This window comes from Gigantopelta aegis, chromosome 10 (assembly GCF_016097555.1).
Source record: "Gigantopelta aegis isolate Gae_Host chromosome 10, Gae_host_genome, whole genome shotgun sequence".
Lineage (NCBI taxonomy): Eukaryota > Metazoa > Mollusca > Gastropoda > Neomphalida > Peltospiridae > Gigantopelta > Gigantopelta aegis.
This window is the reverse complement of record NC_054708.1, coordinates 10,974,440-10,997,718: the sequence shown is the minus strand read 5'-3', so window position 1 is coordinate 10,997,718 and position 23,279 is coordinate 10,974,440. Positions and strand designations below refer to the sequence as shown.

The following is a 23,279-nucleotide window of genomic DNA, read 5'->3' as shown; positions in this document are numbered from 1 at the left end:
AGTGCGTTTTCGATCATTATGACATTCCAGAAATTATATACATTTTTATTGCACTGGAAATAGGTCGTTGTTGTTAAATGAATTAGGCGTAACAAATAGAAGTAAAGTGAACTTGTTTTTCTATCACTTTTTGAACGTTTGTAATATAAATTATAATTAATGACACGAGTATAGTTGATGAGGCGGTGTTAATTTAAAGGTAAAATATAAGTTTACAGTTGTAAACATTTACTATACGTAAAATACATTGTCAATTACAAATGATTATCACTACTATCAGTAGGCGTGAGTATGTACACGTGTAAGAACTGCACGTAAATTCGTTATATTCTCGGAACCGGCGTGACATCACACGGCCTAGTTACCGATCATCCGGGTCTTTGGGGGTGAAGTAAAGCCTTAGTGATTACTGTTTTACATAGAATAAAGTTTTCATATTAACCTTTTGCATGACTTGCATATTGTCATTTATTTTCTGTAGCCAACACATAGTTGCAGCATGTCTTATGAGTATTATAGCAGCTTGGGTTGTCATATAACATAAGTGAACAACGGAAATCTGAATTAGTACAATCTATATTTTTTACCTACGTGTTTCTGTATAGCTAGTATGTCGAAGGGACCCGACTAGAAGCAGGTTGGGCAAAATATAATTTTTTGTTAATGCAATTTTCAGGTAAAATTAATTATAAATTTTAACAACTTTGAAATAATAGGATAATTATTAATATAATAATTATGATGTGGGTTACAAAATATATAAAGTGTATGTACATGTGTATAATAATAAAATTTGTATGCATGATTCAAGATAAAAAAATTTTTGATATAATTAAACAATTGCAAAGATGGTAAGTACTTTACAACTTTAAATTACAGTATTATTATTGTCATTTTATTATATAGATGTAATGGCAACAGTGAAAATGTTCCACTGAATACATTCTTTTATTCTTTAAAACAAAACACCCCAGTTTCTTGAAATAATGAAATGATTTAGTTTTTACAGATTGTGAAATTATCTCATGTGTTGGCCTTTCTTACAGGTTGAAAAAGAAAGAAATGTTTTATTTAACGACGCACTCAACACATTTTATTTACGGTTATATGGCGTCAGACATATGGTTAAGGACCACACAGATTTTGAGAGGAAACCCGCTGTCGCCACTACATGGGCTACTCTTCCGATTAGCAGCAAGGGATCTTTTATTTGCGCTTCCCACAGGCAGGATAGCACAAACCATGGCCTTTGTTGAACCAGTTATGGATCACTGGTCAGTGCAAGTGGTTTACACCTACCCATTGAGCCTTGCGGAGCACTCACTCAGGGTTTGGAGTCGGTATCTGGATTAAAAATCCCATGCCTCGACTGGGATCCGAACCCAGTACCTACCAGCCTGTAGACCGATGGCCTGCCACGACGTTACCGAGGCCGGTACTTCTTACAGGTTGAATGCAGGCAAAAAGAAAATAGCAATAATAAAATATAGCCAACCTCAGACCTTGTCATCAAAGGGGAGTTATATCTCTCTAGCTACCCATCACTCCCCTGAGATTAGTTCAAGGAGAATAATATATAGCTCCCTTTGGCATGTGAATATTAATATTTTAAATTGGCCCCCATAATCTAAGTTAGGGAAGCAATTAATAACTCCCCTCAGTTATTTTCATGTCACGGTCTACAACCTACAAAAATATAGTGTTACCTCATCAAACAAACATACAAATGTTTTAATATTGGGTTTAACATGGTATATTTATTAATAAAACACAAAAACTTACCTGAGTAAATAATGGTTAACACACACACACACACACACACACACATACATATATATAGATGTTTATATCTAGTCGGTGGATATTGCAGATATTTTCTTGTTCAGTCTTGGGCTGTATTGGAATTGTTATTGCAATTAAAATTTAAGTAATATGTACAAAACTAATTTTTCATAAGATACAGGTGGAGAAATGAGATAGAGGCAATTATCATGACTGTTGGTAAACTGATCTGTATCAATATGCCTTCTGCTAGACTACACATATTTAACCTAAGTTGCTTTTAACCAGGGTTAAATTACCTCTTGTATAGATGCACTTATGTAGCATATTCAAGGAAAATGTATGAATGAGATGGTTAAATGCAATATTATTCTCTATGTGAAACTGTTTTCAGAAGGGAAAACAAATATCTGATATGGCAGATGACCATTCATTTTATTGCAGATAATTGCTGAAGCAGATTGTGTGCACACACACACACACACACACACACACACACACACACACACACACACACACACACACACACACACACATAATCTGAAGAACTGCAGAATACCATAAAACGACATGTAGATGCAAAAAGGTAAGTCCTTTAACTTGAACAGAAACAAAATCTACAAATGTGCCACAACCAACAAATTACATTGATTCATAACAAGAGTAAATTAAAAAACACCCAGAAACATATACATGTACATGTATGTGTCCATATATATATATATATATATATATATATATACACATGTATGCGTATGTATGTATGTATGTATGTATGTATGTATCCGAGATACAAGTATACCTTTACTGTTTAATACATTATAAATTTGGGCTATTACACGTCCGCAGGTACAATATCTGGAGTTGGGTAGGAGGCAAAATCTTGAGTAGTAGAGACAATCTTGGGTGGGGGGGGGGGGGGGAAGCCATATTTATATATAAAGTAGAAGAAAATCTATATTTTGCTACAGACATTTGCACACAATTTTTTTTTTAATAAAGTTTTAAAAAAACTTACAATAAATTATTGTGTGTGTGTGTGTGTGTAATTTAACTGCATATACTTTTATTTAAAAAATTAAAATTAAATAAATAAATAGATGTAGCAGCCGAAGATGGCAAAATAAATACAAGTATAGAGAATGTCCAATCAACTCTAAAATTAGATTAAATGAAAAATGAAGACCACACAAATTTGATGATAAAAAGAGTATACTCTTTATTCAAGAACTGGATGCATCCGGGTTTGTTTTTGTTTTGTTTTTTCATGGAAGTAGATGGAATTGTGTATTTTATTTACAGTATATTGTGCAAATGTTATAATTGCACATGCTTTAACCATTTTGGTTGCTATTAACGTTGGTTATTGTGGACAAGCAATAACATTAAACTCAACGTAGTCACATTCTGTGTGGGAAGCCATGGCATTGAATCAGGTTTATCACGTTTTAGTGCCTCTACCCAGAAGCGCATAAACAATGGCGGATAGGGCCGAAGTACCCGTATGTTCGGTTCCGAGAATAATGGGCTGTCATTATTAATGAACAGAATTTCAGTTCTCATTTTATAAGATCCCAACATTAGCAATTGAACTAAAATCATTACTAGCCACTCAGACTGGCCAATATATTTTACCAAGTCCAATCATATTATGTGTTCCGGTGACCTTTCATTTATGATTTAACAAATGAAAACACTTTCAAAAGCTGGCTGGTATCCATGATATAGCCCGAGTACTCTGACTGTAAGACAGCTAGACGGACATTTGGACATAAATACGCTCTCATTACATTCAGAGACCAAGCTATGTATTTTTTGGGCAATTCCCGACAACCAAAAAGTTGGCAAAGATTTCCGCTCTAATACCACAACAATCCTATGTTTGACGTCAAATACCTTTACATCGATCATTTTCGAGTTGATTGATTAAAAGAAATTCAGATATTAATCACTAATACACACACTACAGAAAGAAACCCGACAGCACCCACATTCAGCTAAGCTTCAGCAAACTCCGGACAGCAGAATTCTAAGTTCGCTGACCTATATCGTGACGATGAGTCACATGATCGCCCACTCGGCCATTCCGTCTTCCAGGGGCCATCTCAAAACGACAAGTGCCCGACAGTCACCAAAAAAAAGTTTGTTTTGTGTAACGACACCACTACAGCACATTGATTCATTAATCATCGGCTATTGGATGTCAAATATTTGTGTTAGAGAGGTAACCATTAACCAACTCTTCCATGTTGTAACATCACTTGGTATGAGACGGCCCCTGTAACTGTTGCACAAGGCGAAATCACCCAGTGGGCGATCACATGATCTACGTCACGAAATAGGTCACCAAGCTTTGTAATTCTTGCGACAGAGTGTCACGAAGCATGGATGCTGTCGGATTTCTTTCTGTAGTATGTGTATTAGTGATTAATATGTGGATTTGTTTTAATCAGTTAATGATTATCGATGTCAAGGTATTTGACGTCAAACATAGTATTGTTGTGGTATTAGAGCGGAAATCTTTGCCAACTTTTTGGTTGTCAGGAATAGCCAAAAAAATACATAGCTTGGTCTCTGACTGTAATGAGAGCGTATTTATGTCCAAATGTCCGTCTAGCTGTCTTACAGTCAGAGTACTCGGGCTAGTGTCCATACGGTATAATAGTCAATGATATGACTCATTGCCCCAAACTTCATTATGCATCAAACACCGTTTAGTTTGTTTTCTCATGTACGGTTTATGCAATCAACATCTGATTTGTTGTCGTTTGCTAGTCGATCATTTGTGACTTTTACAGTATATTTCAGACAAATATCAAAATTATACAAAACTTTACAAACCCTTTAAAGCATTAATTTTACAAACTTGTGGTATGTGCTATCCTGTCTGTGGGATGTTACATATAAATGATCCCTTGCTACTAATGGAAAAATGTAGCATGTTTTCTCTCTAAGAGTAAATGTCAAATTACCAAATGTGTGACATCCAATATAGCTGATGATTAACAAATCAGTGTGCTCTAGTGGTGTTGTTAAACAAAACAAACTTGAGACAATTAAGTATAAAAAACAGTATCTAAATACAAAATTTCACAAACCCCCAAAACCATTAATTTTACTTAGTCGTAGTATGTGCAGTCCTGTCTGTGGGGTGGTGCTTATAAAACATCCCATGCTACTAATGGAACAATGTAACAGGTCTAAGACTAAGTGTCAAATTACCAAATGTTTGACATCCAATAGCTGATGATTAATATTTAAATCAATGTGCTCTAGTAGTGTCTTTAATCAAAACAAACTCTTTTGTGCCCCTACTATAGTGAATAGTAGACATAGTCTATTCAGAATAATATAAAAATTGTTTTAATTTAGAATCGTATGATCATATTGCCTATCTGTATTGACATCAAGTATTGTGAGCTATCGTGGTGGAAAAAGAGGTGAACTGACTGCTTATGACAATGAATTTTTTCTTAAAAACAAAATTAATCAGTGTTCAACCACTGTAGTATGTTCATATTTCAGAAACATATATTTTATTATGTAGTGGCTTTAAAAATTAATATTTTTTCCGAAATGCATGTGCCTGAATGCAGTTAGAAACTAATATGCGTTCCTGTTTACTGGATAGTGTTATACTTTTGTTTATTAGAATAGATTAGTTTTATGTTGATTTTATGGAATATATTTTATTTCATGTACCGTAACTGAAAAATGTAGAATATTATTTCTGTAAATATCGTATTTATGTTTTTTTGTCATTACCTGAAGGTAGTTTGGGACATCAGTGGTATCTATACCAGATCTGAATGCTGGTCAACTCTGTTCTATGTTTGGTCAAAATGCCTCTATCCAAATTTACTGTCCATAATTGTGACGATTCATTAAAAATGTAGGTCTACTACTTTTATTAGTTCCCTGTCATTCCAAATGGAAGGGACTAAAGGTTTCATCTCCCATCCTTCTGTATAGTTTTCTGGATGTTTTTTTCACAATGCCTTGAGATACTGAGCTGACATTTTGTGTATAGCTAATCAAGTTTGACTTCCATGGCGATTTACCCACTTTAGCGTTATAGGCTATAGCTAATCAAGTTTGACTTCCATGGCGATTTACCCATTTTTGACAGAGTTATGGCCCTTAAATCGAGGAGATAGGAAATTTGTTTTCTGGACATTTGTTTTTTACAATACTTGCTGAAGCAGGGCTCACCCTGGATACAAAAATACCTGTAGCCAGAATATTAGCCAAATGGAATATTTATTAGCCATATTGAAAATGCTTTAGCCAAAATTTGTTTTACACAGTTAAATGCTTGTTTTGATTTCTGCTTACAAAATACCTCAGCTAAGTATGCCGATTTCACAGAATACTCCATTTATTAAAAAAAAAACCTCACAAAAAAACCCCACAAACAAAAAACCTTTAATAAAATTAAAATTTACGGTCTTTTTAAAATCCAGCTGACTTAAGTCATTTGAAATGTCACCTCAGTCTTACAAATTTATATCTAAAATTATCTAACAAATCACATATGATTATTGTAAACTAATTTGTATTCAGTTCTGATATAGGGAACATACAAAGAAGCTAATTATCTAGGTAGTTCATTTAAAATATTAGTTTCCATCATTAACTGCAATTTAAATACTGCCTGTTCGTTTTCCGGCGATCGCGATCTGCATGCGTGCGAAATTAACAAAGACAAAGGAATAATAACGGGTACAAAAACTGCAGTTAGGTATTCATTGATACAAACAACTATTAAAATTGTTTTTTTTACCTACTAATTTTTTACAACCAACACACTCACATCAAGATTTACTTTTGCGTAATCGTATTATTTTTGGTTTAATGTCCGGCAATACGTATGTCTCCATTGTTTGTCACACGCGGCACAAAATCAGAGAAATGGGTGAATTTGGATATTGACCTTGTGACTTGGACCTTTTACAATGAAAACTCAGTGTTAGACATGATCATTTATTTATTCGTAAGAAACACTAGAATATACATTTTGACACACACCCCTAAAAAATTAAATAAATGAAAAAGCCCATGTTTGCTCCCAAATAGGGCCCCCATACAGCTAAATCCACATCAATGTAATTACCTTTATAAGGATGCTACACTAGTACATTTTCATTTTGGCTTGCTAAACTTATATATTTTGGGATAAACAGTAATTTCATGTTTTACATTATGGTCTCACTACACAGATGTCATCTGCCATTGAAACACATGTTAAACTGACCAACTTCAAGCGAAGATTGCCCATAGAACGGGTTCTCGTTGACACTAACAACATACACCATTGCGAACATACATTATATAAGCATTTATTTCCACTCCAAAATTGAGAACATTTCCGTCTCAGTTTTTTGCTATATGACCGCATCTGGCTGTAGTACCGGTCCGAACAGGTGGTTCATTAACCGATTCACTCCGGCTGTCACTTGCGCTATATACCCATGTCCCAAAAGGTCGATGCACAATAATACAAAATGACATGGGCAAAATACAGCCAGAAGGCTTACCATTAAACATACATATTGTTTTAATTCTTCACCATTTCCTAGAAGTGAATATGTGAACCATAACATGTGTCACAATTAGGAACTATAGTGGACCGTGATGAATGAACTGTCACCCGGAAGTGATCTGTGTAGTGAGACCTCTATCGTGTCCATTTGGTTTAACGTGAAGTGCACAAACCAGTCTAGCGAACGTTTTTGTTTTTGCTCTGTCTGGCTGAACTCAGCCCTTGAGATAGCCTACATGTCTTTCGGCCCTGAACTGGCATGTGTATTCAAATTGACATGCATTGTCGGTCTGTTTTTGGTTCAAAGATTTTACAAAGTAAAAATAACAAGTTACAGATCTTCCAGACATTGCTGTCATACATGATGAATGCATGCCATTAAAATTAATAACCGTGATTATTAAAATAAGCAAACATTATAAGGCCTATGCTGTATTCTGCATGACACCGTTTCTCGTTAACCGGTCACGAGATCATTATTACGCTAATTGAATATTTGGTAGTATTATTATGTTGGAGGTGTTGGATAGATTATGTAACTGTTTGTTTACATCAGCAGACAGAAAACGGCTTAGCCAAAATTTTAGCCACTTGCAAATTTTATTAGCCATTTTTTGTAAAAATTAGCCAATGGCTAATTTGGCTACCGACAGCGCAAGCCCTGCTGAAGATATTGAGATGAAATTTTGTATATAGCTTTATCAGATTAACCCATTTTTCACAGAGTTATGGTTGTTGGATTTAGGAAATGTAAAAATTTGTTGGGCCCGGTAGGGGACATGTATTGCTTTAACAGTACTCTCCGAATGCTTGTTTATTAATATTACTGTGAAAACATAGCTATTATGACCACTTGTTGATCTTATTAAAACTGGTCTTATATTGCATGTGCAGGGAAGGTTTTGGGGTCGAAACACTCTCCGCTAAAAAGCAAAAAAAAACATTACAAATATTTTCCGTGGGAGCATGCATGACCCAACCTCTCCTACAGACTTCACTTGCCACAGTCTAGACCTCCTCCAACACAATTTCCTGTGAACACGTGTGTATAGGAGTGGTCCGAATATCTTATTACCAATAATTACTCTATTATTTAATGATGATAGTTTGGTACAGTTTGATCATATATTTTATTCTCCCATGCAATTTCTTTTAACTCATAAATATTATGTAATTGGTTAAATGATGGTAAATTGGCATTTACAAACTTAAGGTATTACAACAAACTGTTTTGAAAGCCTACTTTAAAGTTGTTTGTGAGTCTGTACACGTAACTATTTTTAATTAGTGAGACTGAAGTCAATCATGACATCCGATGCTGTCTTGGCAATCAACATTCTGTCTCGGACACAGCACCAATCAGTGAACATTGCAGTCATCATTAATAAATTACGCAGTCTTGCTATTGAGTTCCAGGCATGGCAAGGATTTTTACATGTTTCAAACATATTTGGTTGATTGTCTGATAATTATTAGCTAGCGCAAACGTATCTGTGCCGGTCTGGTTGCAGCAGACGAAAGCACTTTGATAATTGTTCATTGTTCGTTTTACTGTTATGACAGTTGACACCTTTGAATCCCCCAGTGAATGTTTTGGCATGAAATATATTGCAGTTCCATCACACCCAAGTAGCAGACATTAATTTTTAATGATATCGGCACAATAAAGGACAGTTTAGTGAAGTGAAGGTGAATTGACCAAACACTGGAGTGAATTGATAACTTTTGGGGAGTGAGTTGACTAAGCAATTTAGGGCAAATTGACCAATGGCTAGGGTGAGTTGGTTTTGGATCAAGTTGACCTGCTCTCCCAGCTTTGGGACCAGGTTAGTTCATCAGGCCATAGGATTTCAAACTTCATGGGAACACCTTTTTCAGTTCCGTGCCTTGTGAACATGGGAAACCATCGGAAACTGTTTATATTATTTTTGTTGAACAGTCGTACTCGATATAATAGTCATGGGGGGGGAAAAAGAATTGTTCCGTGTTTTTACCGACACGGTACCGGAAACAATCGTTACCGTGAAATCCAAAGGCCTGTTCATCAAGATAAATCTGTAATATTATCATTTATACAAAGTGCCATATTAACACTTTCCAGTTGTGTTGACTGCTTCTCCTCTTTTGATTTGTACTGCGAACCACCTTCCACGGTCCAGTCGACTACCATACACACATCATACTAAATATTGTGTACATATAGAAATTAATTCCATAAATACAACCATAATGAAGGCTGTCATCTTCATTACTTAACGCAGAAGTGTCTGTATACACCACAGCTAATAAGGGCTGTTCAATTACGTGGTGGTTATATCTTTAGGTGACGGCCCATTGTAAGGCCACCAAACTGCATTTAAACTTTCTAGTTACAACTAGTGTCAACATAATGTCAAGGTTTATCAGCTTTTCGGATCATTAAGCCCCTTTACATTATCAGCCCCTGAATAAGCCCTTGTCACTTTTGGCCCAATAACCATAGTCATTTAAATCCTGGTTCATTCATTTCAACTTATTTTCATGCTTATATCCAATTAAGGTTCAAGCAAGCTGTTCTGGGCACACACTTCAGCTATCTGGGCTGTCTGTCCAGGATAGTGGGTTAGTTGTTAAGTGTTAGTGGTTAGTGAGAGAGAAGAGGGTGTAGACTTACACCTACCAATCGAGTCGTTAAAACTCACCAGGCAGCGAACCCTGTACCTGCCAGCCTTATGTCCAATGGCGTAACCATGTCACCACCGAGGCTGGTTCTTCCTGGTTATTATTTCTCGATTAAGCATACATTGTTCTGCTATTGGAATAATGCTATCAAGAAGAGGCACATCACGAATTGGGTTCAAAACACTCTTATGTGCTGAAATGTGTTCAGGAAGCCAGTGCTTGATCAATGTTTACCCAATCTATGTAGTCGGCTCACCCTGAAAAAACTATCAACAGTCCCAATCCAATTTTACTGTGTTCAAACATAATTAACACCCATGGACCTTATTGGCAATATTTTCAAGTTGGTGTCAATGGTCATTTTAATAACCTACATTTAATAATGAATACACTCTGCCACTGTCAGCCACTTACATGTAGCTATATTCTGCCCTTTTGTTGTATACTCAATGAAAAAACTTCCTGTGCACCAAACAAAATGGTCCAGAGTTTTATCAGCTAGGTTTCTGGACGGATGATTATTGGCACCATTCACCACCGGCTATGTCAGTTTTTTATTCTCAATTTTGAAGTAAAAAATTCCAAATCTGGATGTAAATAATTACCTTTTTTTTTATTATTATATAAAGATATATTTTGAAAATGATATTGTCAGATCATATATATTGTATATTGAGTATGTGGACAAATGACAAATGATAACTGTAAGTGAAAGAGGATTTTGTTCAAATCAGAAAACTATTAAATAAAATGAGTTTTCAGTAAAAAACAACTTGGGTGTTTATTGAACAACACAGCAAAATCTTTTTGCATGTGCATTTTTTTTTTTTTTTTTAATTTTTAATTTTTTAATATGCCACGGTAAGTAATGTTAGAAAAATTGCTGTTTTATTGCCAAAAAACTAAGCTGTGTTTTTTGTTTAAAACCACATTTTATTTTTAAAAATTCCTAATTTGAACAATATCTTCTTTCAGTTACAGTTGTTACCAATATGTCATTTGTTTGCAACCTTAATATAGATGAAATAACATTTCTATAAGAAAATATCAGTGAAATACCTATTGCATTATTTATGCCTCTCAGTATATATATAGTATTACTCTTTTAAATTCTAACTTGGCTTTAATGAGATGTTTTTAAAATGAAACTGAAAATTCCCAAAGTCAAAATCATGGGCGTCAAGTCAGATTTGAGAAATAAAACCCTGTGGTCTCAGGCAACTGCACACTTTGTCAATGGTTAAAATTTAACATAAATGATGACGTCAACATAACTGTACAAATCATCTCACAATTTTTATGAATGACCAAAAATTGTTGAAAACATTTGGATTTTTCCTTCATTACCTTTAAACAAATACCTTGTGCAGTACATGACCAGAAATCTTTTTTCCATGAGTATACATATATTTATATCCCAGCCTTATCTTGTTCTAATGGTTTGGATATAGTCTTGTTTATACTGCGGTCACTGACTGTCTTGACAATACCGTTAGGTTGAGTGTACATAATTGATAAGTAGCACGGTTTTAATGGTCTGCACTTGAATATAGAAAAGTAATCAGATGATTTGGGTACATTAAGTATTCTTTGTGAGAGCTTCTAAAATGTGCACAGGCAGGTGTGTGTGCGAGGGGGGTTTGGGGGTCAAAACTTTTCACCCCTCCAATCAAATCTTTATTTTTGTGTATGTTTTGTGGGAGCATGATTCCACCCCCCTTTTAAAATTTGCTCACCATACTCTAGACCCTACTGCATAAATTCTTACACACACAACTAACAGAAGGATGTAGTTTTGTGGTAGAGTGCTCATCTGAGGTGCGATAAATCATAACATTGATTGTCATTCATGTAGGTGGATTTAGACCTGCCCCAGTCAGTGTACCATGACTGGTACATGTAAATCAAAGGCCACTGTATGTATACTCATACCCTGTTGAGTCGCGGTCTCTAGTACCGATAAGTCATTCCATTTGGGATTTCCTCCTTTTTTAAAAGGAATACGCCACCTACCGTTTGTTTGTACATTCCCAGTCTCACAGTTAGATGTGTAGACAGTCAAGTAGTTAAGAAATTTTAAGTATATCAAATTCTCAGTTACATTTTTTTTTTATACCGGTACATGAACCAAAATAGGTAAAAAAATACAGGACCCGTATACAATTAAAACATTTATAGTTTTCGTAATTTATGGTGATCGTTCCAAATATATGTTGTCTGCATGTGCATGTTTATTTTTACGTGTTAGTGAGTTAAATCAGTAAAAATGTGAGGTCACACATCAATAATTTTTCTATGGAAGCAAATAAGGTTGCTAAAATTTTAAAATGTAAACTAGGATGTAGATCAGTATTGACTTTTACATTAAAAATTATGGATATCACTACAATATGTCTAGTCAGTATTATATTGAAGAAATATTAAAAGAATATTTAGGTAAAAAAAATAAAATAATAAATGACCAAAACTATTTAAAAAACAAAAAGGTTTGTCCCTTATCTTGCAAGCAATATTTTTTAAACACCATGCAACAATATGCTCACTGCTAAATTAATGAAAATAATTGCAAAAAAAACAGCTACTTTTTTATTAATTGCATCAAGACATAAACTCGACCAAGCAAATTGCAGCAATATACTTTGTTCTTATGACCTTTTGTGCTTCTATACTTGTAAATACTAAATATCACAACTCAATAGTGTTACATTCTTTTGTTCAGTGAGCGGGGTAGGCTCATTTAAGCATGTTTTGGTTCAAGTAACAATTAAGAAGATTCTTAAACTAATACGGTAATTATAATAAAATTACAAATCAATTTTAAAATTGACTAAATTAATACAATTATTATGTACTGTGAATCATTAGGGTCCCATGCTACTGTCCTGCCTATGGAGTATTAAATCAGGGCTTATAGAATTTGCATCAAATCCACTAGCCATGGGATCAGTGATTTTTAAAAATTTACTAGCCACGATTAAACATTCACTAGCCCTACTTTACTTTAAGTTAATACAATTTCACAAAATAATTAGTAATAATCAGATATGTCACCTAAAGAGGGAGATAGAGCTTAAAAACTCTTAACACTGGAGGATTTGGGTGAGGGCAGGATATTCATATTTACAAAATAGACTTAACTGCAACATTTGACAAAAATAAATAAATCACTAGTCATCGGGCATTTCAATGGTAGTTATTTACTAGCCCAACATTGAATATCACTAGCCATGGGAGTGGGGCTACCATAATCTAGAAGCCCTGAGTATTATGAATAAAAAATCTGTAGTTGCTATTATGAAGTTGTCAAAAGCACAATAAAATATATTTTAAACATCAAGCAATGTTTAATTTCACATAAGAATTGTAAATTTTTTTTATGTACATGTATATTGTTATGGTAACAATATTGGGGAAACACAAAACAAATTTTTTATTATGAAATATTTAACATTCTTTCAAACTTTTGATAAATATTTTGCCTTTGTTTCATTTATAAAATCACATTGAATTTTATTTGTTTCTAAAAGTTTAAAAAAAAAAATATATATATATATATATATATATACACACATATACATGTATATATATACAGCTTAATAAGCAGAATAATGAAATGTTTTGGTTTTTTTAAATTAATTTATTATTTTTATTATTATTTTAATAAATGTTTTGTTTGCCTTTAATTTAGATAACTGCATTTCATTGCATTTTTTTTTTTCATTTTTTTTTTCATACTTATATCCAATTAAGGTTCAAGACTACTGTCCTGACCACACATCCTAACTACCTCAGTTGTCTACCTAAGACTGGTGTTATTAATCAATTTAATGCTTTGTTGTTTGTGGTTAGTTTGTTTGTTTGTTGATTGTTTGTTGATCTACGTTCGAAACCACATTGTTTTGTGGGATAAAATATAAACTAAAAGCCTGTGTGTTGTTGCGGGGTCAGTAAGTTATTGTCATGTTTGATGACTGGTGTGTTCCACAGGTTGGCAGGCGGTCGTGATAAGCCCCAGTGAAGACCAGCACAATGAACAGGGAATGATCCTCACCCCGGTATTGTCCAGGAGTAGTCGTTGTGTCCTTACCTGTTCAAGACAGGCGGCTTGCGTGATCCACTTGGGGTCTAAAACAAGTGGTGCACTCGACAGATCGGTATTGTTTTGGTTATGGAAGGCTTGTGATCAATTTCACACGAGCAGTGGAATGGCTAAGAGCAAGTTTGAGTATGTGAAGCAGTTTGAGATGGAAGACCGGTGCCTGCCCAATTGTTGGATTGTCGTGAGAATTGATGGGAAAAGTTTTCACAGGTAAGGGGATTATTGATTTTTTTTTTTACAGATTTGATCAGATTGTTGTATTAAAGAATTGGTAATATAAACTTGGTAATATAGAATTGGTAATATGTGGGTTTTTTGTTGTTGTATTGTTCAGTGATTGGTTAAATAGAATCTGTCTTAAGATTTTGGTCCCAAATGTAATATATGCCAGTGTTGTTATTAATATACTACTCAACTTCTACTACTCAACTTTTGCTAAGGATAAACTATTTGTGCATCATGCAATCATTGAGACTATGTGGTTTGGATGTTTTATACACCACCATAGTAATACATGACAACAATTAGATATGTCATCCAGGGAATACAATAAATTAATTTGCTTTACTTGACACGTTTTTCCAAATATCCTGAGCGAATGTTAAGTGGTACATGTACCCTGTATTATACTTGTACCCTGCATTATACTTGTACCCTGTATTATACTTGTACCCTGTATTATACTTGTACCCTGTATTATACTTGTATCCTGCCCAGTTACTGATTTACATATGTAACATGAGCAAGACTAGCAGAGCTAGCTCTGGCACTCGGCAAATTCACCAAGTGCGAATTTCAAAAACACTCGGCAAATTCACCAAGTGCGAATTTCAAAAACACTCGGCAAATTCACCAAGTGCGAATTTCAAAAACACTCGGCAAATTCACCAAGTGCGAATTTCAAAAACACTCGGCAAATTCACCAAGTGCGAATTTCAAAAACACTCGACAAATTCACCAAGTGCGAATTTCAAAAACACTCGGCAAATTCACCAAGTGCGAATTTCAAAAACACTCGGCAAATTTTATTTTAATTTGGCGAAGTAATTTCATATAATAATTGTTATTTTGTTACAAAAATACTGGGTTTTTAAGTTTAATAGATAATTTGGTGAAAGTTACTTGTCTTTTTATACAAATTTATTGAGATTGTTGCATTAATTAAATGATTAATTAATATATGTTTTTTTATGTTTTATGATAAATTGTTAAAAAATATGTGTCAATGTGTCTTATGTATTTGGTGCCAAATTAAATACTAGTATATATTTCTGCCATAATTAAAAATTCCTAATATTTATTTTTATTCACATGATACCGGTACACATGCATAAATTTCATACATATTTTGTACTTAAGATTTTAACAGTGAACTTTATAGTTTAACAGGGTTGATTTAAATTAAAATAGTTTGCTTTATATTATGAAAAATTGACTATTATTTGTGTAGTATTTGTATAATATTAAGTGATTAAAAACAATCTTTATAATTTACAGTGAATTAGAAATGTACATTAATGATTTTATTTTGTCACTAGTTACAATAGTGTGTGTTTACGACTCCTGGAATAAACTGTTTCTCCTTAGGTAAAAAAACGGTTTATCTTGTATGGGTACTTAAAAAATTCTTGCCAAATAAGTTGACAGATGAGCCAGCCTTTAAAACAACCCCCTGTCTAAAATGAACACATAAATGACATTTTTAGGTATGTAACTGAATATTTACAGTGTGTCAGCTGCATGTACCTGCTGTCCTCCAGAAAGAAAGTGGGTTAGGTTTAAAGTGGGTTAGGTTTAGGGTTAGTGTTAAGAAAATCATACAGTAATGATAAGAGTGATTAATTTTGTCAAAAGGTTAACTTAAAATAATAAAATCTGCAAAAACTTTTGGGTATGGTATGGTATGGGTATACCCATTTTACTATCTAGCATGATACCCTGATATTTATATATTACCGGTATGTTTGTTGTGCATGCACTTGCATACTATTAGAGTATGTGTCTACATGTTCATGTATATACATGTAAAACCATATAGATCTGCCATTTTTCTCTGAACTCCTGGGTGGTCTTTACTGACAGGTTGAACAGTTTTCCATTGAAGCAAGGTTTAACTTGGTTTGTCCATATTATTTAAACGTCCAGCCAGTCAAATGGGTTATTGGTGTTTTCCAAGTCTCACGTTAAGTCTGGCATTAAGAACAAGTGTTGTGTTGCTAGCCTTGGATCTATTCTGGTGGCACTGTGTGTACTCTGATTTACCAGTGTAATAGATCTCGAGTGGACTGAAGCTAATTCTTGTTTACAGCCATTATAAATAGTTGTGTAAACATTGCCACCTTCGTAGTAAATCAATGGTTGGCTGGATGTCTGTGTATGAATATTGTACTGTTTGAACTCTTGGTCGCAGTAATAAATAAACAAACTGGAACAATATAAATGCACTGCTTCAAATCTTGGTCTCAGATATAACTAAATCAACTTAAGGAAATGTTTTATTTTATGATGCACTCAACACATTTTATTTACGGTTATATGGCATCAGACATATGGTTAATGACCACACAGATATTGAGAGAGGAAACCCGCTGTTGCCACTTCATGGGCTACTCCTTTCGATTAGCAGCAAAGGATCTTTTATATGCACCATCCCACAGAGAGGATATAACATACTATGGCCCTTGTTACACCAGTTGGCTGGAAAAATAAATAAATAAATAAATAAATAATTAAAATAAATAAAATAAATAAACAAAGACACTATTTCAACATTGGCATGATTAATAAACAATGAAAGAAAAACCCAAAGAAGTCTAATGGACTATGTTAACTTTTGACCTCAGTAACAAGTAAACAGGAATAATGTACTATAATTTCAACTCTTGGCCTTGCTTATATATACCCTAAACAAATGAATAATGTATGGTAGATCTATCAAGTTACAAGTTTGGGCCTCGAACATTCTTTTATCACAATGTCATTGTTGTGCACTATTAATTTACCAGTCTGAAAGTGACTTGATAATCTGAGAAGACATGGGTTACCTTGCCAGTATTTGTTTATAGTCAGAAACTCTAAGATATAATTTGACGCTTTTTGTCAGTCTGTAAATGTAACCTGACTTGTAATAAAACATTTTTAAAAAGGAATTAAAGAAAAGAAGGAAGGAAATGGTTTATTTAACGACGCACTCAGCACATTTTATTTACGGTTATATGGCGTTGGACATATGGTTAAGGACCACACAGATATTGATAGGAAACCTGCTGTCCTCACGTCATGGGCTACTCTTTTTCGATTAGCAACAAGGGATCTTTTATATGCACCATCCCACAGACAGGATAGTACATACCACAGCCTTTGTAACACCATTTGTGGAGCACTGGCTGGATGAAGAAATAGCCCTATGGGTCCACTAATGGGGATCGATTCCAGACCGACCGTGCATCGAGCGGGCTCTTTACCACTGGCCTACGTCCTGCCCCAGGAATTAAAGGGACCTATTACTTACCTATATTTCTAGAGATGCAAATCACTGCCGTTCTTGGTTTATTGCAGCATGCACACCCAACAACCTTTACAATTCAGAAAATTACCTGGCAAAACAATCTTGTATTTTAAATGTCTACAGAGCACACTAGTATGTGTTTATTTTCACTAAAGTCGCATCAGCAAAACAAATGCTGACATTAATCAATTTTACTTCAACTTTTACATTGGCATTGCTGCTAAATTAAGTACCAGTAGCATTTAAGTTTCACTATCTGGGGTTTTTTTTTCACGTTGTACAAATGATAAACCATAGCTTAAAATGTGCTGGGATATCATAAAGCTAAAACAAATTCCTTTCCTTTTGCAGGGCTCGAATTTAACAGTTTTATTACGAAATCATGAAACTGTTGACTTATTTATTTTTAATGGGTGCTGATCAGTGTGTTAATATTAAGAAACTTCTGGATGTAATGAATGTAATGCACCCCCCCCCCCCCCCCAAAAAAAAAAAAGCCCAAAAAAAAACCCCCAAACAATCTAGACCAAATGACCTTGCCAATGCCCTTTTATTTGATAAATTCAAGGCTTACTTTAGTGTTAATTTCTGTGATTGTTGGTGACAATATATACATGTGTACACGTGTACATATTTGAGAATAGTGGTGTTTTGACATGACGGCTCAACATGACAGATTTCAGTATATGTCAGCTGTTGTGTCACGGGTGAATGCACGAGATTGGTGTCTTTATTCAAGGCGGTTGACTTGTTTGACATAACAGATTTAATATCTTTTGAACAGTGATTACAGGGTGATATTCACTGATCATATCAAGTACAGTGGTCTGTTTGCTTTTGACTTTCAGCAGATCAGCATGACATCCGAATTCATAGCAGTAAAATATACTCCTGCATAGAAATTAATTTCTATACTTCACCAACAGACAATACTAAACAATTATTATATCCCACTTTCACGTTATATTCTATACTTCACCAACAGGCAATACTAAACAATTATTATATCCCACTTTCACGTTATATTCTATACTTCACCAACAGGCAATACTAAACAATTATTATATCCCACTTTCACGTTATATTCTATACTTCACCAACAGGCAATACTAAACAATTATTATATCCCACTTTCACGTTATATTCTATACTTCACCAACAGGCAATACTAAACAATTATTATATCCCACTTTCACATTTTATTAGAGGCATGATCGGGATGGCATACTTGAGTGGACAAATTTCAAAATCAAAATGACTATCATAATCATTAATAATAATTTCTGTCATTTATTATTTTGAGTGTGGGGTGGAGCTCATAACGGGTGGATCCAAGGGGAGGGTACTGGGGATGTGCCCCTGTGTTTAGCATACCAATGCAATGCATTTTCTGGTTTTTATATCTCATATTGTGATATGTTAATTGAGTTTTGTTTGATCTGTGTGCAATGTTTATAAAACTGGTAATTATAACATGTAAAAAGAGATTTTAAACATACTGTCCTGAGTGTGCTGCTGTTATAACACATTTCCGACAGACTGAGCATTTTTAATGACTAAAATTACACATGAAATGCATTTTCTTGTTTACAATATCAGTGTTTGGATATACAAAGTGTTTCTAAATGCCTCAATGTTTCTAGAAGCCGACACTAGATTTTTACCTCGCAATAATTTCGTACCTACAATTTTTTTAAATTTTTTTTTAAAGTAAAATGAAATTTAAGTGACTACAAACATTAGGATGACCAGAAACAGACTGGATATACAGAGACACTTTTATTATTAAAAAAACAAAATGTATTTTATTTGTGATATATTTGTAATATATGTATGTAATTTTAGTTGTTACAAAGGCTGTGTTAGTCAGAAAGATTTTACAACGGCAGCAAATTCAGAATAGTTCCTTTAATTTCGTCATGTTATCGATTCCTAATTTATGGTAATAAGTTGCTATTGTTTCAGGTTTTGTGACATGCACCACTTCGTGAAGCCAAATGATGAGCGCGCCCTGGGTTTGATGACGCGGGCTGCGCAGACGGTGATGGATGATTTCAAGGACTGTGTTCTAGCGTACGGTCAGAGTGACGAATACAGCTTCGTCTTCCGCAAGGATTCAGTGGTGTATAACCGCAGAGCCAGGTATACACAACACTTCTTGTAACTCTCTCTTTTTAAAATGATGATTTTGTTGTTATCCGAGTCATATGTTTTAGCAGTGGTACGCATAGCAGTCAGTTTATTACGGTTTTGTAAATAGACGTTACCTGTAGATTTACTCTAGAAACACATTCAAGCAACTTTTACACAATAAATCTAGATATCTTAAAACTTAATACTTTTTAATACCAGGGCTGGGAATTCTCCTCGCATCCGCGCTTTCCCTCTCATAGAACATTACTTTTCCTCGCATTTTAATCGTCCTTGTCCCCAGACCCCTCAAGATTTCCTGGGTTTTTACAGTTCACCACCCCGAACCACTCTAGATTTCACCAGTTCCCACCCCTGAATACTTATTTTCCTATTAAGAATCATCATGATTTGCTGTAATGAAATGTTTTAATTTAATACACTAAATGCGTAATTTTAGCCAAGCTAGTGATTGTACTGGCCATTCTCCATCAGTTAGCATTGGGTTTAGTCTTTTGTATTTTGTGATTGCTTCTGACATCAACAAGAATTATCGGTAATTTTGCTAAGCTTTCCTACTATACGTTTGTTTCAGTAAGATCATGACAAATGTCGTCAGTCTGTTTTCCTCGGCATTCGTGATGAACTGGCCTCGGTTCTTCAGCACCCAACCCCTGCAGTACGCCCCAGCATTTGATGGCCGGATTGTTCTGTACCCGACAGACGAGAACCTGCGAGACTATCTGAGCTGGAGGCAGGCTGACTGTAAGTCTCATGTCACTGGCCTTGTTCAGGTCGGGAGGGGGTGGGGGGAGCATGGCCTCCCCAATCAAACCTTTTTAAAAAAAACTATTAAATTTTATAAAACCATACGTACATTCATATAGTGTGAGTTCCTCCCCAATATGGGTTGCCCTCCCCCAGTAGTCGGGATGGTGCCCAAATGAGGTGCTTTGGTCGCAAGATCAAACCCCGTCAGTGGACTGATCTTCTGATCAGGTTTTTCCTGTTCCATCCAGTGCCCCATGACTGGTTTCCTCTTAAGACAATATGATAGGAAGTGTTTGATTTGACATGATCCAACACCACTTGACATCCAAGTAACATTTCATTCTGAAGTCAAGCTAAATCTTTCAAGTTGATGGCAGATGTATGTCAGCGATGTTTTGATTGGTTAAATAAAAGGTCATATTGATGTGAGATCTGAATTGAATCAGATGTGACCTACTATTTTAGTTTGGTATTGTTTTCAGTTGGTAGAAATTCTGTTTTGACAGTTTTTAAATTTTATTATACATACACCCATGGGACTAAATGGCCGAAATTCATCCCGAACAATTGGTGATGTAGACTGGCAAAAACTGGTCAGGTCCTCAGGATGTAACTACTGCATACACCCCACTTCCAATCTCATATACTGGAAAGTTGGGCAGAATTACATTAGAGTTAATTGGGTTGCGTCAATTTTGTTTTTGAGGCAAATCTAGCCAGTCATTACTTTGCTTTTGTCAGTTGTAACCGGATGGTGACCGTGTAAGCTGTTTGTTGTCAGGTCACATCAACAATCTGTACAACACATGTTTCTGGAAGCTGGTACAGGAACGCGGGTTGACCCCGGTTCAGTCTCAGGAGCGGTTGAAGGGGACGCTGTCCAGTGACAAGAACGAACTACTGTACTCCGACTTCAACATCAACTACAACAACCTGCCGGAACTCTACCGCAAAGGAACGGTGCTGATCGTCAACCAGGTATGTGTTAAAGATTGTTGTGTCTAACGGCATCACTAGAGCATATCAGCTATTGGATGTCAAACACTTGGTAGTTCTGACAAATAGTCTTATAGGAAACTTCCTACATTTTTCCATTAGCAGAAAGAGGTGCTTGCGTCACAAGCTCGAACCACCTCGGTGGATCCGTTAAACTGATTGGGTTTTTCTCGTTCGAACCAGTGCACTACAACTTGTCAAAAGGCCGTGGTATGTGCTTTCCTGTCTGTTGTGAATGGGATTATATTGCGTCTGTGTGTATAATGAAATGGGAGTTCTGGTTAAGTTTTCATGAAGAAAATATAAAACTTTCAGTCAGCTTAGAAGAAAATGAAGGTGTAAAAGTTTATTAAGTAGTAAATACAGTGAAACCCCTCTAAACCGTACACCCTCGGCACCAAGTAAAAAGTCCAGTTTTAAGAGGTATCCGGTTTAGAGAGGTTCTTTTCTGCACAGATATTTAAAAAGGGACCATGAAAAATGTCCAATTTTGAGGGAATTCCAGTTTACAGAGGGTCCGGTTTTGAGAGGTTTAACTGTATTGATAACCACAACAGCTAACAATGACTTTAATTTTTATAACAAAACTGTTTTTTCAGAATGATGAAGCAAGTGGCAGCGATTTTGCCAAACGCACAAAGTTTAAAGTGAAAATCCTCACCCTTCACTGTGATATTATTGGCAGATCATTTTGGGATGAGCATCCAGAAATCTTGAACTCAAAGAAATGAGATCAGCTGGAACCTGTTTGTAACTTGCAACCGGGATACGTTTTGTGAAATAATGGGCCACGTTTGTGAAATGGAAGGGAATTCAGATTTCCACTTGAAATTATCGAAGTGACTTACCACCGACCAGAAAACTAACCACCCTTCACATGGCTGGAAGTAAAACTACATCTTTTCAGACTGCTACATTTATGTATTTTAGGGTCTTATGCCCCGAGGTGGTTGAAGTATGGAGATACAAAACAATGTGCATTTATGCAATATCGAATGTTAAAATACTGGTATTATTTAATGTATGTTTTTAGAAGAAAAAATAAGGTGTAGAAAAGACTCGTGAAGACGAGAACTGACAATTGGTTCATACCATCATTTCATATGGGGGGGGGGGGGGGGGAAAGGAACAGTGATGTACACCAGGCATGATACTGCCAACTTTACACATTCTGCCTGGTATTGTGGGTGATGAACATTTGTAGTAAATTATATATACATGTACTATTATTGATGGTGAATGGAGTATCTTTTAAAAAAAAGAAAAAAAGATTATTTTTAATTTTTTTATTTTATTATAATTTTGTTGTTGAAGTTTCCACGTTTGTGTGGTCACATCTTGGCATCTGGAGTAACAATAGAACAGAAGTGGGGTGGGGTTTGTTAATACTATTCTGCAATGAGAGAGCCTAAAGGCAACACCGGATGATACAAGTGTCTCATACAAAATGGCTGATCATGATGAGAGAATGATTTCATCTGTTGCTGTGTCCTTTGTACCAAGGAGTCACTAAATGTTACTTTTTTTCCCATAGACTGGCCATTATGTATCAGTTGTGGGGAAACTCAACAAACCACATGGGGCTTGTTCCTATGACTTACAGCATCTCGTCTAATGCTAACCTACAAGCATCTCGAGGTTCAAAATTCATTTTGAGAGAGCAATCTTTTGCTTATCAAATTTTAATATACTTCAAATTGAGCAGTAATTTTAAAACTTAAATCTCAAAATTAGGTTTAGTTTAACTTTCAACAGTAATTCATAAGACCTGATACAAGCTTATGATTTAT

General features: G+C 35.0%; 1 protein-coding gene across 3 annotated transcripts; it reads left to right on the top strand.

Annotated features, from left to right (window-relative positions):
* The first annotated feature begins 72 nt into the window (after window positions 1-72).
* On the top strand, window positions 73-22,761 carry LOC121384369 (probable tRNA(His) guanylyltransferase). Of its 3 annotated transcripts, none has more exons than XM_041514735.1 (6): window positions 73-199; window positions 13,973-14,294; window positions 19,558-19,734; window positions 20,318-20,487; window positions 21,275-21,471; window positions 22,089-22,761. In XM_041514735.1, exons 2-6 carry the CDS (start codon window positions 14,026-14,028, stop codon window positions 22,218-22,220), a joined length of 945 nt encoding a protein of 314 aa, XP_041370669.1. In that variant the 5' UTR covers window positions 73-199; window positions 13,973-14,025; the 3' UTR covers window positions 22,221-22,761. The 3 variants fall into 3 exon arrangements, with proteins under 3 accessions (XP_041370669.1, XP_041370668.1, XP_041370670.1); XM_041514734.1 differs by lacking the exon at window positions 73-199 and adding an exon at window positions 649-676; XM_041514736.1 differs by lacking the exon at window positions 73-199 and adding an exon at window positions 4,046-4,193.
* Window positions 22,762-23,279: the final 518 nt, after the last annotated feature.

Excerpts from the sequence above, each read along its gene's own strand:
- LOC121384369 (XM_041514734.1), top strand. Across the intron at positions 14,295-19,557 it reads GATGGGAAAAGTTTTCACAG|GTTTTGTGACATGCACCACT; the intron begins GTAAGGGGATTA and ends CTATTGTTTCAG. Across the intron at positions 19,735-20,317 it reads GTGTATAACCGCAGAGCCAG|TAAGATCATGACAAATGTCG; the intron begins GTATACACAACA and ends CGTTTGTTTCAG.